Below are 17,925 nucleotides of genomic sequence, written 5' to 3'. Positions count from 1 at the left end.
ATTAAGTGGCCAAATAAACTGAAATGCTCATATAAAAGATATATGGACCCCGCCTTGTATAAGGAAGAGATCATTTTAAGTTTCACAGTGCCAGTCTCCCAAACTCCTGAGACTTCTTAAATCCTGAATGGTATCACATTATTAATTTACATTTAGGTTAACCATGCAATGTAGAACCTCTCCTCTGTCCAACGTTGTAAAAGCCATCTTCCTTCATTTTGAATTTGTTATTTAAATAATTTATTCTCTGAATTTGTTGCTTCTAAAATTTATCTTGTTCATTTTTAAATGCTAAGTAAATAAAATGCTTTTAAAGGGCTACGTTGTATTTTCAATTAAATGATATTCAGAGAATTATAATACAGAGCACACTCATTTATATATTAAATTCTCTAAACCATCCATCAAAATCTTTATCAAATGGAAAAGCCCAATGGCAAATACTATAAAAGAAGTACCAAATTTCACTTGAGTATACATGATTTATCAAGGAACCTATATTGTTTTATTGCTATGAAATGAAAATTGTAAGTTTTTAACCTTAATATAATTTATTGTAGTTTGGTAAACTATTACCCATGATGTATTAAAGATAGTAAGTTCCAACCAAAAAATAAATCTCAAATCAAGCACTCACTCCATTAGAAATATTAAAGAAAACTAAACAAAAATTACAACAGAAAAATGATTTTTTTTTTTCAAAATACCTCACTCTGCTTTCTTTTCTTAGTGAAAATATATCTAATAAATGTCTCTTGAAGGACTTCTTGTTTAACAAGGAAATGCCAAAGTCGTTTGACTGGAAGTGCAGAGGAATCCCGGGATCTAGTAAAACAATCAACATACCACTCTTTCAGTCTACAGAAAATGTTTCACATTTACAGGTACTTTTTTAAAAACTTCCATTATCTATAGCAAAGAAGTTACAGCATTAAACTTAACAAAATTTTGTAATTTCATTTTTAATTTTTCTAAAAAATATAGCAATTAATTATCTAATTACAGGTTCTCTGAATGAAGAGATTGAGCTGAGAGTCAAATGAATCTCCTAGTCTTTTAAAATCATACATTAGGTTGGTTCTATTGGTTAAAAGCATATCACCAATAAAGATAGTCATAAATTTCATTTCTAACCTCCTAACAAGCTAAAAAACCCTGCTCTTTAAGCTTATGAGCAATGCTCTTAATCAGGGCCAGCTGCTTCAAGAGAAAAAGCATGCCGTTTAGGATAGGGACCCAGATGAACATTTCACTGATCACAGCATCTATGAAGAACAATGTGCTTACTATTAAATTACTGACAAAAGGTCAGTACAGTAGCATCAGGTTTGCATATGTAGATTACCTCAAAGAATTTCTGTAAGAGTTCTTAAAAAAACAAAAATAGTAATAAAGGTTTTTCCCTGAATATAAAAGTAATGCTTACTGAATTATAGGTAATCCTGGGAAAAATAATCTTCTAACAAGATTTCTTATGTTTCCTTAGTGTATTTTGCTAGAAATAGAATTGCAGGTTCAAAGTTATGAATGTTTTGAGGCTATTGGCATATTTTGCCACACTGTCTCCCAGGAAGACATATAAAAAGCATTCTTACTTGAACGGAGTATTTTCAGGATCTAGCATTGCTTTATTTCGAAGAATAGCTGGTCCAGCTCCTGCTGATAGGTCAGTTGGATATGTGTTGATATAGTTAGGGGGTGGACCTTCAAATTGATCCATTTTCTCTTGCAAGATGTGTTCCCAATTCTCCAAGTTTTTAATCACAGCAATACCTAATGGTGATGTTACAGGCAACTCTACAAAGTGATAGAATATGTCATTTTATTTTGATAAAAAATGTTGGTCATCATCCACATATTTATCAAACCTGAATTTACAGGCAAAACTTCTGAATATACTAGTACAAATAAGTCTAAAAATGTTAATCTAATACCATTTAGATTTTTTTAAAAGATTTTTTTCTTTTTTTGAGAGAGAGGAAGGGAGAGGGAAGAGAGAGAGAAACTTCAATGTGAGAGCGAAACACCAATTGGCTGCCTCCTACACACTCCTTACCGGGGATCAAGTCCACAACCTAGGTATGTGCCCTGACCCAAAATCGAACCAGTGACTTTTTGGTGCACAGGATGACTGATGCTCAATCAACTGAGCCACACTGGTATCATTTGGATTCTTAATGCTTTCAACAAAGCAAAAGCCAGCTCTCTAAAATGATCCGAGGAAATGTCTAGTTTCTCCAGTCTAGTTTTTTGCTTTATATTTCAACTTCCTAGGAAGATAGCAATTCTTGCTATGTATTAAAACCATAGACTGGAGTGTAAAATAAACAAGACCTCTTAAAGCTCCAATGTAGTAATTTTTTTTTAGCACCAAATGCCCTTTCATATGGATTTCTAAAGATGGTAATTTGTTATATTTATGAACATTAATTTTCAAATTCCAGACTTACCAGAGAATTCCAATCCAGCAAAGGGAAAAAAATTCTTGACATTGTGAAGTATTAGCTTAACCATTGCCAAATGCAGAAGAACCCAGCTGTTCAAGGGGGACAAAAGAAAATTATCCTCAATTGTATTATCCTTACACTTGCAATATCTGGAAATTACCACAGTCACATCAATCTAATAGCACATCAATAAATTACGTACTTTTCCCTCACTAAAAATGTTTGTGCTTGTGCTCTGTATATAAGCTACTATTTAAAAGTGGATGTGAAATACTGTACTGTCTGGAAATTTACTTCAAAGGTACAGAATTCTTTACCTAAAAACATAAATCAGTTCTTGTATAAGTTCATGATAATGTTACTTAAAATTAGTACTATAAGGATTTCCTATAAAAGAAAAGGCAATTTACCTATAGGAATTTGGGTCTTGGTGCTCCTGTATTCGTGTGCCTGAAAAAAATTCATCATCATCTTCTTCTTCTTCTTCACTGTGAATGCTTTCATCAGAATCATATATAACACCACTATCAGACAAAGGGAGAAATGGCTGAAATAAAAGGTAAAGTTATTTTAAAACATATAATTGGGTCATCTTTGTCCTAACTTAACATCGGGAGGAGGCACGAGGGGGATGTGTTCCCTCTTGCGCACTTACAGCAAGGTGACAACAGTGTTAACATATATAAAGAGGGAAATATTAATAGAGGGTGATGAGCTCTTAAAAGCAAAGTGCCAAAGAGCAAGTGATGCACCCAACATGATACTAGTGGGACTATAATGGATCTAGTCCCCATAAGGATTCTGAGCCCCTGAGACATTTCCTCTGCTTGGAGAACCAGAGATGTGTCATGGGGCCACACCATGGCCTGCTAATGTAACAGGTGAAATGCGCAGTCTTTCTGTCTCCATCTTGTTTGAGCCTTCTGTCCCAGGGCCTTGGGGCTAATAGCTCCTGCTTTATGCAAGCTAATCATTAGAGAAATTCTGCTTGAGGCTTGAGATTTAAAAAAAATAGCCCCTCTCATTTTCCCTTCCCTTGACATAAAAGAAACCTGAACTCTGTACTTTCTTAAGGATTTGAGGATTGGCACCTTCTTTTTTTTTCTTCTACTGAATAAGGATTTTTTATTTTTAAAATAATCATAATCTTATTTTACATAAATCATGATAACTATTAAATATTCAAATAGTATCACTGTTCAATTATCTAAAATAATTTTTAAAATCTTTATTATAGCATATATAGAATAAAAATTATCTATTTTACACATACAATTGATTTTTTAACATATACACTTATGTAACCACTACCCAAGTCAAAATATAGAATATTTTCTTCATCCCCAAAGATTCCTATTGCTCTTTCTCAATTTTCCAACTCAACCTCATCTTTAGGAAACCACCAATCTGCTTTCTGTCATGATAAATTATTGTTTTCTATTTTATTTCTGTTTATATCTGTACATTTTCTACCTTTTATTTTAGGTTTTCTTTAATATTTCTAGCTTATGGTAAGTCTTTTGATATCTGGTTTTAATCTTTTTTTTCCTAATATAAGAATTCAAAACTAGCCCTCTTAACTGGTTTGGCTCAGTGGATGGAGCGTCAGCCTGCGGACCGAAGGGTCCCAGGTTCGATTCCGGCTAAGGGCACATGCCTGGGTTGCGGGCTCGATCCCCAGTAGGGGGTGTGCAGGAGGCAGCCGATCGATGATTCTCTCTCATCATCGATGTTTCTATCTCTCTCTCCCTCTCCGTTCCTCTCTGAAATCAATAAAGAAATATATTTTTTTAAAAAGAATTCAAAACTATAAATTTCCCTGTAACCACTGCTTTATTTGCATTCCATAAAATTTGGTACATTGCTTTTCATTTTTATTCTGTACAAAATATTTTCTCATTTGGATTGGCAACTTCTTGATCAATAAACCTTTCCTTACTCTAAACTTTGACATTTTGAGTTTTGCTCTTTGGACTGGTAACAATAAAACCCCTAAATTTCCTTGTAACCACTGCTTCATTTGCATTCCATAAACTTCGTTACACTGCTTTTCATTTTTATTTTATACAAAATATTTTCTCATTTGGATTGGCACCTTCTTGGTCAATAACCTTCCCTTACTCTATATTCTGACATTTTGAGTATCCTCTTTGGACTGGTAACAATAAAACCCCTAAACATCTCCTGCTCTAGTTCTTTGCTGACCAGGGAAACAATGATAATCAGATGAAGGGAACCTAAAAGTATTCCAGGCACATGATGATGCTGACTACATGTTAATAAACTGACTTCTGGTTTATACCTAAATCCCATATAGTTTGTCTCATCCATATCTAGTATCTAATCATTCTCACATATCTGATGCTCAGTGAATGAATATCCAGTTTCTGGATGTGAGAGATGACATGTCTAAGCTATGGTGGTTCAGTCCAGAAGCTTCCCCTTAGTCCTATGTGATGCATTGACAAGAGTTCATAAAATAGACACACTCAAAACCTGCATTCCTCACGTCCCTTACCTTCGCAACAAAATAATCCCACATACTAAGTTCAGGAGGAATAAATTTTTCTTTGTAAGATGGTCTTTCTGCAGGCACGGGTGGTGGAGTAGCATCTTTTACAGGCCTTCCAGGGACCAGCATTCGCATGTTAAATCTCCTCCGGTGTTTATCTATGTCTTCAGACGGAACAGAAGGTGCTGAATAAAAAAGAGGAAAAAAGTAGCATTTATTTTTCATTATTAATCCAGTAAGTTAACCCTTCTTTTCATCCCACTTTTGCCATGTTTTAGTTCAGACTAAATTACCTACTTGCATCTAAAGAGTTTAGTGCTCCTAAAGTCTTCTAGTTCCAGCCATCAGTGTTCCAGCCATCATGGCAGAGATGAGGACAGAGCATAAAGAATATCTTGGCCCTAACTGGTTTGGCTCAGTGGATAGAGTGTTGGCCTGCGGACTGAAGGGTCCCAGGTTCGATTCTGGTCAAGGGCATGTACCTTGGTTGCGGGCACATCCCCAGTAGGGGGTGTGCAGGAGGCAGCTGATGGATGTTTCTAACTCTCAATCCCTCTCCCTAACTCTCTGTAAAAAATCAGTAAAATATATATTTTTAAAAAGAATATCTTGCCATGGAACAGCCTTTGTGCTATATAGAATAAGGATTAAAATAATTCTAGGTATAATGTACTAAATAAGTGATATATTCAATAGTCATAAGGAAAGTGCTTGAGTGGTCATTTCTGGCTATGCTGTCCAAGAAAGAGTCACTGAATGTGTAGGATGTAAAGCATGCCTTAAAAGGGCAGAGGCTCAGTGGGAAAAGAGAAGAGACGACAGAAACAAATGACAGGTTTGAGTTAACTACTTTTGCCCGACAGGCATCAGGGAGGGCAACAGTCCAGAGTCAGGCCAGGACTAGCTTGTAGATATGAGCCTGGAAGCTTATCCTATGGGCATTCTCATAAAAAACGTCTCGAGCTAGTCATACGATGAGATGTGGTTTCCTTGCTCAATTAGAAAGGAATATGGACCAAGATGACATAAGAAGGGCCTGAATTAATACTGCGGGTGGTAAACACTGAGAACAAGTATTAGATACAAGGAACACATACATGAAGTATCAAAAGGATCAGGGAGTCATTGGATATAGGAGATACAGAAAGTAGAAGTCAACCCACTCCACTCCTAAATCTCCCCACCAAAGAAAATGACAATTCTATGTCAACTCCTCCTTCTCCCATACCGCACACAATTCATCAACAATCAGCAGTAACTCCACATTATATTCAGAATATGACCTATGCTAACCCCTCTTTCACTTTTTTCTAAATGAGGTGAAATTTACATAAAACCAACCATTTAAAAATGAGTAATTCAGTGGCATTTCGTACTTTCACATTGTTATGCAACCACCACCTTTATCTCATTCCAAAGTATTCTCATCACCCCAAATGAAAACCCTATACCTATTAAAGCAATCACTCTCCATTCCTCCCTCTCTCTAGCCCATGGCAACCACTAATCTGCTTCTGTCTCTATGGATTACCTATTTGGATATTTCATATAAAAGGAATCATGCAATGTGTGACTTCTGTGTCTGGCTTCTTGCACTTAGCATGTTTTCGAGGTTCATGCTGGTTATAGCATATATACATATTCGCACTTCATTCCTTTTCATGGCTGAGTAACACTCCATGACATGTGTATACCATAGTTTACCTTTTTTTTTTTTTTTTAAATCCACTCACTCGATGACTGGCATTTGGGTTAATTCCAGTTTGGAGCTATTATGAATAAAGCTGCATAAAGATTTATTTATAAGACTTTGTGTGAATTATGGTTTCATTTCTTCTATGTAAATAATTAAAAGTGGAATTGTTGGGACACAAGGTAAGTGGGTCACATGATAAATTGATAAAAACTCTCAGACTGTTTTCCAAAGTGGTTGCATATTTACATTCCCACAAATAACATATGAAAGTTCCAGTTGCTAAACATCCTTGCCAACACTTGTACCGTCAGTCTTTTTTCCAGTTTTACTGAGAAATAACTGACATGCATCACTGTGTAAGTTTAAGGTGTACAGCATGACGGTCTGTCTGATATATGTTAGGTTTGATGGAGCAACTGAGTTGATACCCTTCCCCCCGGAACTGGCTTTTCAGGACATTTCACTATGGACATTCCCTTTGCTGAAGACCACATTTCACTTGCAGTGACCACATTCCATTATTTCCCTTCCGGGTATGCATAAAGAAGTCTCTACCCAGAAAAATCCCGCCAAAAGTCCTTTAAAAGCCGAAGACTCTCCTCACTGGGTGCTGGAACCATCCAGGCTCAGCCACCTGGTGTGCGGATGATCGAATAAATTCATAATCCCTCACCACTCTGGCCTTTTGTGTTCCTCCTTAGGCGACCTAACAATATACGTATGTTGTGAGATGATAAAATCCATTCATTCTGGATGGTAACTCGTTATTACCTGGTGTTTGTTTGTTTTTGTCTCTCTTTTTTTTAATCCTCACCCAAGGATATTTTTTCCATTGATTTTTGGAGAGAGTGGAAAGGAGGGAGGAAGGGAGGAGGGAGAGAGGGAAGAAGTGAGAAAAGGAAGGAGGAAGGGTGGGGGTGGAGGACCGTCAATTGGTTGCTTCCTGCACATGCCTTGACTGGTGCCAGAGATTGAACCTGCAACCCAGGTATGTGCCCTTGACTGGGAATAGAGTGCACAGGCCAAAAGCTCTCACCACTTAGCAACACCAGCCAGGGCCACTATTATCTTTTAAGTGGACTAAACAATAGCCTCCCACCCGGGCTCCCTACTTTTATTCTTGTTGCGTAGTCTATTCACATAGCACCTAGAATGGATCTTCTGAAAACCTAAATAAATTATGTCACTCCTATGCTTAAAAACCTCTAGTAGTTTCCTATCTTTCTTTAGAAAAACAACTAAAGTCCATACAATGATCCATGAAACCCTAAATGACCTTGCCCCAAGCTACTGACCTTACTTAATCTCTAAACACTCCTCCACCCTCACCCCATGACAGCCATTCTGGCTTTCTTTGTAGTTCCTAGAAAAGGCCAAATCCAGTCCTATCTCATGAACTTTGCCCTCACTGCTCCATCTGCCTAGAATGCTCAGCATGGTGTGATCACTGACTTCCCTAAATACGAATGCATAGTCGGAGGAACTACTCCATAAAACTGCTCAAATGCTACCTAATCAGAAATGTGCCTTCTGACTACCCTAACTAAACTGTCCTCATCCCTATACCCTCATCACTCTCCACTTACTCTGCTTTATTTTTATCAGAGTTCTTATCAGACCTGAGATATTATTTGTTAATTTTACCTCCACTAGATGTAAGCTTCATGAAGGTAAGGGAATTGTCTGTTTTGTTCACTCCAAACCTCCAGAATCTTGAACACTATCTACCAGATAGTAGGTGTTAAGTGAATGTAAATATGAATGCATAGTCAGAGGTTTTAAGTGTGGATAACTTGGTGGTGAATGAATTGCCATAAAAAATGATAGAAAATTCAGGAAATCATTTTTGGGGAAAACTTTAAGTTTAAGGTGGACTACAACTAGGTAGTTGTAGATTAAGAGTCACCTACATATAATGGGAGTAGAAGCAATTGGAGTGGGTGAGATCTCCTCCCTTACCTTGACTTACAGAGCAACCTATTATTTAAATCTACCTTGGGCACTAAGGACACAGGTTAGAACCTGTGGCATTTAAACTGCCTCGGATTGTTCATCTGTAATATGGCCATTTCTAAAGATGAATTAAGATGATTTCTATGTTTTGGCACCAAGATGGAAACCTTTCCCATGGCATTAGTCTACATCTCACCATATCCTACCGTTTTAAAAAGTGAGACAAAAAATATATTCTAGTCCATGAGGAAACACACACACACACACACACACACACACACACACACACGGAATAAATAAACCAGGTGAATTAGTGGAACTCATAACCCAAGCATGTGTCCTTGACTGGGAATCAAACCCAAGACCCTTCAGTGGAGGGCTGATGCTCTAACCACTTAACCACACTGACCAGGGTGAAAAATTAAAAAAAAAATTTTAAATATCCTTTCTCTAATTAAAAACTATCTTTTTTTCCATGGCTTCATTCCTTAACATTGTCTCCTCACTTACCTTTAACTTTCCTCTACTTCTTTTTTATCATCCTTAAATTTGTCCTGGTATCCAAAATTGTTCATTGTATATTTCTTATTCTAACATGAGTTTAGTTATTTACTATCATAACAAGAGTGATTACACTTCAACAATCACTAATTTTCAAAATAGAATTCTTAAAGTGCTAAAAAATCTTTTACTTTAAAATGGTAATTATTTATATTTACATACATTAGTCTTACCTGAAATACTTTCTGATTGTCTTTGAGGCTTCACAATAAGTCTTACACCCCCTCCAAAAACAGCAGCCCACATTCGATTATTTAACGGGTGGGCTGCAAGTCGAAACAATTCATTGGAGGAATTTGTGGCAAGAGCATGTATCAATAAACTTAAGTAAACAGCAACAACAGCTTCACACAACAGAATGTTCAATTTTGGCTGGTCTTCATCTTGTGCTGAACTCAAGAGATTAATAAGTGAGCTCACACCTGTAGGGATATATAATATCATAAAAAGTATATCAGCATAAATGAAGCTCAAGAAGGAAAAAATTCTAAATTTGCAATTTAACTATAATTATGGGACTATATTATATGAAATACATCTATACATATAAAGAGGTAATATGCTAATTGTCCATTACAGTGTCCCAGTAATGACCAATTTGCATATTGACAGACCAGCAGGAGGCTGTGCGCGCAGCAGGGGGTGGGCGGCCGGAGCCAAGCTCCCAGGGGTCTGAGGAGAGCGCCTGACTGGAGCCCAGACTGCAAAGAAGGAAGAGGAAGCGGCCACAGGGAGCTCTTCCAATCCCCCTGCACGGACACCCTACCCCAGCCCCCGCACCCCTGGGGGAACTTGGAGGCTGACTGGATGGGGAGAAGACCCAGTCTCGGGGGTAGCTGCAGCTTGCACCTCCGACTCCCGATCTCTTTCCCTGCCACCCCCGCCAGGGGCACCCATAACAATAGCACACTGGTGACTACCTGTCAGCACCCACTAGGCACCCGGTGCCCACAGCCTGCCGCTGCCGGGCCCCCGCCTTTGGGGCGGGGCATGCCTCTCCTCCCTACAACTCCGGACCTGGGTGGAGGCAGGCCTGAGCGGCTCCCCAGGGTCAGACCCTCCCCTCTCCCACCCCCGACAGGAGCAGTGCTGTCTCCACAGAGGAAGCATGCTGAACCTCACTGGGGGCGCAGCTAAACCCGCCCTCCTAGCCCACTTGGCTCTGCCCTGGCCCAGCCCCCATCCGGCTCCAGGAGATTGGAACCCCGCCCTGAGCAGGTACAGCTGCGAAACAGCCACGTACAATTTAAAGAATGGCGCCAAGCAGGAAGATTTGACAGTTACTCCCCCTTCGGCCTCGCTGCCCCCTTAGCACCCCACTAACGCCCTGCCTCCCCACCAGCGCCTCCAGGGACGGCCACCACTACAGGGCTGTTGACCAGAGCCGGCCCCTCGGAGGCCTGCGGAACCCTCTGCAAAGCTTCCATAGCTACAGTCCCAGGAAACAATCATGCCCTCCTCCCCTAATCAGCACCTGCTACCTGCGAGGGTACCTGTGGGCTTAAAAATAACAATCCCTTCCCATTTAGACATCACTTACTTGATGAAACATTTCTAGGTTTATTAGCTCAGAACCTCCTCATGACAACCCAGTGAGGTAGGCGGAGAAGAGGTTACAATTCCCATGGTATATGCGTATGTATTCAGAAATGAAGCTCAGAGAGGAAAAGTATCAAGCCCAGTGGTTCCCAAGGTGTAGCACACGCCCGGGGGCGGGGGGGGGGGTTGATTTTAAGTGGGGGCAATTCGAGAATGAGTTAACAGTGAATTTTTTGCATTTCTCATCGTTCTAGGGGGCCTTATCTACAGTGTATCCTACATAATAAAAGGCTAATATGCAAATGACTGAATGATGGAATGACCAGTCATTACGATGCGCACTGACCACCAGGGGGCAGGCACTCAATGCAGGAGCTGCCCCCTGGTGGTCAGTGCGCTCCCACAGGGGGAGCGCCACTCAGCCAGAAGCCGGGCTCACAGCTGGTGAGCATAGCGGCAGTGGTGGGAGCCTCTCCTGCCCCTGTGGCAATGCTAAGGATGTCTGACTGATGGCTAGGCCCACTAAGCTGTCAGTCGGACATCCCCCCAGGGCTCCCGGACTGCGAGAGGGCGCAGGACAGGCTGAGGGACCTCCCCCCGCCCCCACCAAGTGCACGAATTTCGTGCACTGGGCCACTAGTATTTCCATAATTTGAGCAACAAAATAATGATAGGAATGGCTTATAACCTATAAAACAAAATAAGATTCCATTATTCTATACTGGTATAAGAAATGAGCAAGTAAATAACTTAAAAGGGTAGAAGGGAAAGTTCTTCCTTACCAAACCATTTCAGTATAATTTCAAGTAGAAAGAATGACAGATTATAAAATCACTATCTTATAACCCCACAGCAATATCTGATTCAGCCAAAAATCATCACTAAATGCTAGAATGAGTGGGTAAAAGTATGATATTTTACAGCCTTAAACTGTCTCTTCAAAAGATGCTTATTCACTGCAAAGGGGGAAAAAGTAACTTAACAAAGGAGAAATCTGGAAGAAGCCACCTCACCAAGAGATCAAGGGCAGTAATCCCAGTAATGGGACCTACTGGCATTGTATACTCCTTAATATTTTGCACTGAGAAAGGCACAGTATCTCTTTTGTGGTATCCCTGCCAAAATTACATAACATGAATCTAATATTAAGAAAATATTTTTAAAAATTGAGGAGCATTCTAAAAAGATAATTGGCTAGTTCTCTTCAAAAGTGTCAAAGAAAAAATGAGGAACTACTCCATATAAAGAAAAAATGAGGAACTACTCATATTGGAGGAAACTCATGAGAAATTACAACTAAAATGTTACATGGACATTTAGTGGGACAAAAAGTGTAATGTGAAAAAAATCTATAGGTTATAGTATTGCATCAATGTTAAGATGCTGAATTTGAAATTGTGCAAATATTACAGACAGTTAGACAGACACGAGCAGAGCAAGGACGATGAGCCAGGTACAGAAACGCTGTAAAGCCCTGGGTGTCTAGCAAAGGGCACAACTGAGAAAACAAGAACCTCACCCCCAGAGCGACCTCTCCTCCCCTAGTATATGACTGGTCATGTGGTTTGGACCCCTGATCTTTCATATTACTGGTCATGTGGTTTGAAGCCCTTGACCTTTTCCTCTCTAAAGATAACATCTAGTTGCATTTCAACTCCGGGCCCAAAAAAGCACAAAATCACACAAGTAAAGCTACATTAACTAATGACCCCTGCCCTGGCACCAGTGGAGACCATGACCCTGAAAGAGCACACTTGGAAAAGCTGATGAATATTCTATTAAGACCCTCCTATGAGACCTCCCCTAAGATTTCCACCAGCAAGAGAGATAAATGCCCTTGGGAAAAAGGACCCAGTGCACACTCTCCCCACAGGGAGCACTCTCCCTTTCCCCTTCTTCCCTCTAAGTCCCCATGAAACTTGCAACCAGGGGAGCAATGGGCAGTGGCAGCTCGTCCCAGGCTAACCCCCTGAACCTGTCTCCAGTGAGCCAAAGAAGCCCGGCCTAGGCTCTCCTGTTGCTTCTTCTATGCCCTTTCTTATCTCACTGTCCTAAATGTGTTTTTGCTTTGGCCAATAAATTCTTGCTTGCTTTGCTGCACTTTGTCTCTTGATTGAAATCTTTCCTTCAAAAAGACAAGAACTGAGGTCTTGTTGTTTCACCAGTAACACTAGGGTTATGCAAGAGAATGTCTGTTTTTAGGAAAGACTGATAAATTTAGATTTAAAAGGGCATCATATTTGCAACTTACCAATATTTCAGAAAAAAATATATAATATATACACACACAAAGTGAGTGACTGAGAAAAAGAGAAGGAATGAATGATAAGGCAGTATGGTATAATGTTAACATTTGGGGAATTCTGTGTGAAGGTTAGAGAGAAACCCTTTGTACTATTTTTGCAATTTTTTATAAAATCTGAAATTATTTCAATACAAAGCTAAAACAACAACAGTGTTTCTATAAACTTATGTAAAAATGTATTTTAAATACACACTTTGAGTTTGTCACCTCTTTCTCCTGCCACTCTTCACAATGATCACTAACATGTAAATTCAGAGTTATAAAGCAAATAGAGTAAAAATTAAATGACATGGCAAACCAGAAAAGGCTATTAACAGAGTGAGGAAGGTTTGAAATGTGGAGAATGAGAGCTAACTGGAGAAAAAAGAAGGACTGACAGATAGCATGGCATATGTGCTACAAAATGATTGCTCCTGTCCTAATACATAAATGTATACTTGAGAACAATTGTATTCTCTCTAATATATCTGTGAGAACACCTCTGTGATTGTTGTCCTCTACGCTTCTAATTCAGAATTTCCAAGGATATGGAAGATAGTGTGCTCACCCTTATGAAAGATGTAAAACTTGCTTTTTTATGCTGGTCAACAGAGCTGCTTTTGAAGCCTCAACTTGTGGAGCCTTTAGACATTACAGTACTTAAGCACTTACTCCATGGCAAAAAACACCATTAAAAAAAAAAACCACCAAATCCACACACAAAAAAACCAACATTCAGGAAACCAGTTGGTAGCTTTTTTAAAAGAATTGCCAAATAGATTTTTTTAAAAAGAAAGAAAACACTGAAATTCTCACCAGGCCACTGAGCAGGGGAAGAATTTGGTGTTGCATGCTCTTCAATGCTTTCTGTCCTTAGTCTTCGACGATCACTTAACAGAAGTCCTTGATACGCCATTCCTGTAAACTGATTTCCTTCCGTTTGACTGCCAAAGTAAACATAAGGGTCCAGTTATTTATCATCCTAATAGAGGCAATAAGCAATTTCACTTTATACATATTTATTTTAATTATAATTTAAAATTTCTTAAACTCCACTCACTGTTCTAGTAAGAATTTATTTTAGAAAGTTTTTGAAATTAGTTACAAATGTTTATTGATTTTTTTTAACAAAATACCAAATTTTGCTATGTTGGGCAGATGACATTTAATCTTTTCCAGATGTCCCTTAATACTTTAATATATTTTCTCTACTCATTCATTTTTATTTTTATAAAAGTTTGAGGTAAGGAGACTGCTGTTGGGAGTAGGATATATTAGAAAGTTTCAGGGTACTACTGTGGTGCATTTCTTAGCTCTGCAAGGTTGTGATAGTTTAACCCTGAATTAAAATATGAACTAAAATCTAGAGAATCATATTTTAGAAATATCTAATTCTAAAGCCAAAATGTGCCTAAATATTTACTTCCCTCATCTTTGTAGAGTTGAAGAAAATACAAAAGCAAAAGTAAAGCTGACAACCTTGAGAGTTAATCATAGCTTAAGGACTAGAAAATGCACATTTAAAAAAATTTATATGAATTTTCATTTGGTGCCATTTTAACCAGGGATTCATAACAAGCAAATTGTCTTTGAACATTAAGATGACCACAGTCAACTAAATAAATGTTTTTTTCTTATTTACATTTTTAAGTTGGTAGAATACTTAGGTCTCCTCAGGCTAAATCAAACAGGCCATTTTGAGAGAGTAATTCCTAATGCAAATCAAATCTTTCCATAAAAGGCTGCTGAATTTACAAGAAAAAAAAATCTAGACATTGTTTAATATGAATTTAATGTAATCCTATGTAGAGTACAATCTTTTCATTTATTAATATAATTTATTTATATTTGGGTCACCTTTCCAAGTGATTCAGTTTCTTACTACCTACACAGCCCTAGTCATTAAAATGCAAAGTACACACTGATGAAGGCAACTTAACATTTTAAAAAATTCAAACCATTATAGAATTTCTAATGGGTGTCACTTTCAAAGACTTTCATATTATATGTAAATTAGCAAATAAAATTGATTTTAACAATTCAATGTTAGGAATGTACCTTTTCATATTTCAAAAGTATTTCCTCTTTCTGGTTAAAACCAACTACATAAATAGAAGTTAATCCAAAGCTAAAAGAAGTATTTACTGCCGAAACCGGTTTGGCTCAGTGGATAGAGCGTCGGTCTGCGGACTGAGAGGTCCCAGGTTCAATTCCGGTCAAGGGCATGTACATTGGTTGCGGGCACATCCCCAGTAGGGGGTGTGCAGGAGGCAGCTGGTCGATATTTCTAGCTCTCTATCCCTCTCCCTTCCTCTCTGTAAAAAATCAATAAAATATATTTTTTTTAAAAAGTATTTCCTAAGGAAAAAAAATTAGAAAACTTAATTTTATAAATTATTTTGGATAGTGAACACTTCTCTTCTTGAAACAAAAAGATGGTGATTCCCTAACCGGTTTGGCTCTGTGGATAGAGCATCGGCCTGTGGACTCAAGGGTCCCAGGTTCGATTCCAGTCAAGGGCATGTACCTTGGTTGCGGGCACATACCAAGTAGGGAGTGTGCAGGAGGCAGCTGATCGATGTTTCTAACTCTCTATCCCTCTCCCTCTCTGTAAAAAAATCAATAAAATATATATTTTTTAAAAGATGGTGATGATAATTTCTATTTACTATCTGTCATTTTCTATATGTCTCTGTTGTTACTAAATGACAGCTAAACAAATACTTGTGTGTTTTTTTCATTCTCTCTCATTTATGGGAGTAAACATGGCAGTCATATTGAGGATTTTTCAGTTCCTAGGAAATAGAACCTTAATATAATTCTGGAACAGTTTAATATTTTTGCTGTATTAATACTATTTTCAGTGGTTTGTTTTTTACCTGTAGCTATGACTGTCACATAATGCTTGGTAAATTGATGCAGAAAGTGATGCTGCTAATGAATGAAGTGTATGCACCTAAAACCAAAACAGCCACAATTACATTTTGTACTAACAATTCTACACAATAGTAATATCTTAAAAATCAGAAAATACCCAGGAAACTAGCAATATCATAAGACTAGATCCTCCTATATGAGACTACTAACTATACTTTAAAACTTCTATAATAAGACTCACCCAACTTTATATGCTTGTCCACAATAAAGCTAATTAATGCAGCTTGCTAACAATTAGCTTAAAATGTAATATGCCAAAAAATTAGAATCAAAATAAGTATAGGCTTTTCAGAGCTTTTATTTAAGCTTGCCTTGTGAAATTCACCTTGATGAAAATAAAGACTTGTTCTTATCAATAAGAATGAATTAAATGTTTAGAAAATATATCAATCACTCTGTGAAAGGGCTGATTTTCCAGAAGCAAATAATTTAGAAAGTTTAAAAATTATCAACATAATATAAAAACCACATTCTAAAATGCCATGTTGAAATAACATCTTCAGACTCATAAAATCTTAAAATTTTGAAGGGACTTCAGAAATAGTTTCATACTCTTGTAACTAATTAGACTTTATATGTATTCATGCATTTCTATATGTCCATATTAACCTAAGAAATAAATTTACATAATTTCTGCTAGAATACTGACATGGATTCATTTATGCTATGGATTAGAAGTCTCTAAAAGGTTGATGTGACCAGTAAAATCTTGGGTCCTTCAGAAGAACGTACAACCAGAAATCAAACACACCTTTCAAACAAAAGAAATAAAAAATAAAAATGTTGGGGACCTGAAGTGGCATTGGCCACTGGAACCGGAGAAATCACAGCACAGATACACTTAGACTCGCACAGTGGAAGTCTGACAACTCTCCAGAGCCTCCAACTTCCCTAGAGTTTCTTAAAATCTATATTTTTTAAGTTTTTAAAAACAAGGGATGGGTTTAATTTTGGGTAATAACTCTGCCAAAACTCTGATTACCCCTAAATACTGCAGAACAAACAAAATCATCAGGGAAATAGCTACAAGAATACTTTCTCTTGGAGCAGTGGTCAGCAAACTGTGGCTCGTGAGCCACATGCGGCTCTTTGGTCCCTTGAGTGTGGCTCTTCCACAAAATACCACGGGCCTGGGCGAGTCTATTTTGAAGAAGTGGCGTTAGAAGAAGTTTAAGTTTAAAAAATTTGGCTCTCAAAAGAAATTTCAATCGTTGTACTGTTGTTATTTGGCTCTGTTGACTAATGAGTTTGCCGACCACTGTCTTGGACTATTTCTGATTAATCATGGTTCTCTCCAAATACCTCTTTGAACTTGCATTTTCACAATATGTTGGTTCATTTAAGGGGAATGGAGGATCTAAAGGAATGTTAAGTGGCAACAATACTATCTAGAGAATTAATTTTATTATCAAAAAAGTATTTGCCTGTCTTAAAGGAAGACACCTTCTCCAGAAGTAAGAAGAATACTTAATTTTAAGTTACATTCACTGGACAAATGGTCTTTTTCTTTTAAAATCTTTATTGTTGAAAATATTATGTATGTCTCCCTTTTTTCCCCATTGACCCCTTCTAGCCCCGCCCCCTGCCACAGGCCTTTACCACCCTTTGTCTCTTGAACTGATCAGGAGTAAATAGGTAGCACATAAGAGCACTTTAAAATATTCCCTCTAAGTTCAAACTGTAAGACAAGTATAACGTATTTACCTTCTCAGTGTGTACAATATCAAATGATCATAAAATTTACATTACCTTCACATCTCCAATACTGGGATGAGGTGGTGTTTTCATCTGAGCAATAGTATAAAGTATATCATGGATGTGATTATTTAAGTACAATACAGGATTAGCTATGACTGTTTTTGTTGATGCGATACTTGCTGAAAGCAGAGGTAGGGTGGTAGGTAATGGTAGTGGAGACTGGAGCTGCTTCACTGTAGTTTCCTGAGGGCAACAGATTATTTTTTCAAAGTAGTTAGAGGTGAAAAAACAATTTATA

General features: G+C 37.9%; 1 protein-coding gene across 4 annotated transcripts in view; it reads right to left on the bottom strand.

The window, feature by feature from the left end:
- Positions 1 to 17,925, bottom strand: part of DMXL2 (Dmx like 2) — a 166,703-nt gene that overhangs the window by 14,664 nt on the left and 134,114 nt on the right. For 2 of the 4 annotated variants that reach the window (XM_008143148.3, XM_008143149.3), the window contains exons 25-33: positions 17,679 to 17,870; positions 15,872 to 15,948; positions 13,809 to 13,936; positions 9,343 to 9,591; positions 4,966 to 5,144; positions 2,858 to 2,994; positions 2,451 to 2,536; positions 1,596 to 1,797; positions 708 to 825 (exon numbers count right to left, since the gene is read on the bottom strand). In XM_008143148.3, the coding sequence (XP_008141370.1) occupies positions 708 to 825; positions 1,596 to 1,797; positions 2,451 to 2,536; positions 2,858 to 2,994; positions 4,966 to 5,144; positions 9,343 to 9,591; positions 13,809 to 13,936; positions 15,872 to 15,948; positions 17,679 to 17,870 (1,368 nt within the window). Of the gene's footprint in view, positions 1 to 625; positions 826 to 1,595; positions 1,798 to 2,450; positions 2,537 to 2,857; positions 2,995 to 4,965; positions 5,145 to 9,342; positions 9,592 to 13,808; positions 13,937 to 15,871; positions 15,949 to 17,678; positions 17,871 to 17,925 lie in introns of those variants that run through there. The other 2 variants (XM_054716228.1, XM_054716227.1) reach the window with 2 other exon arrangements.

This window comes from Eptesicus fuscus, chromosome 5, assembly GCF_027574615.1.
Source record: "Eptesicus fuscus isolate TK198812 chromosome 5, DD_ASM_mEF_20220401, whole genome shotgun sequence".
Classification (NCBI taxonomy): domain Eukaryota; kingdom Metazoa; phylum Chordata; class Mammalia; order Chiroptera; family Vespertilionidae; genus Eptesicus; species Eptesicus fuscus.
Note: the sequence above shows the minus strand (reverse complement) of the source record. Positions and strands in the feature narration are given on the sequence as shown.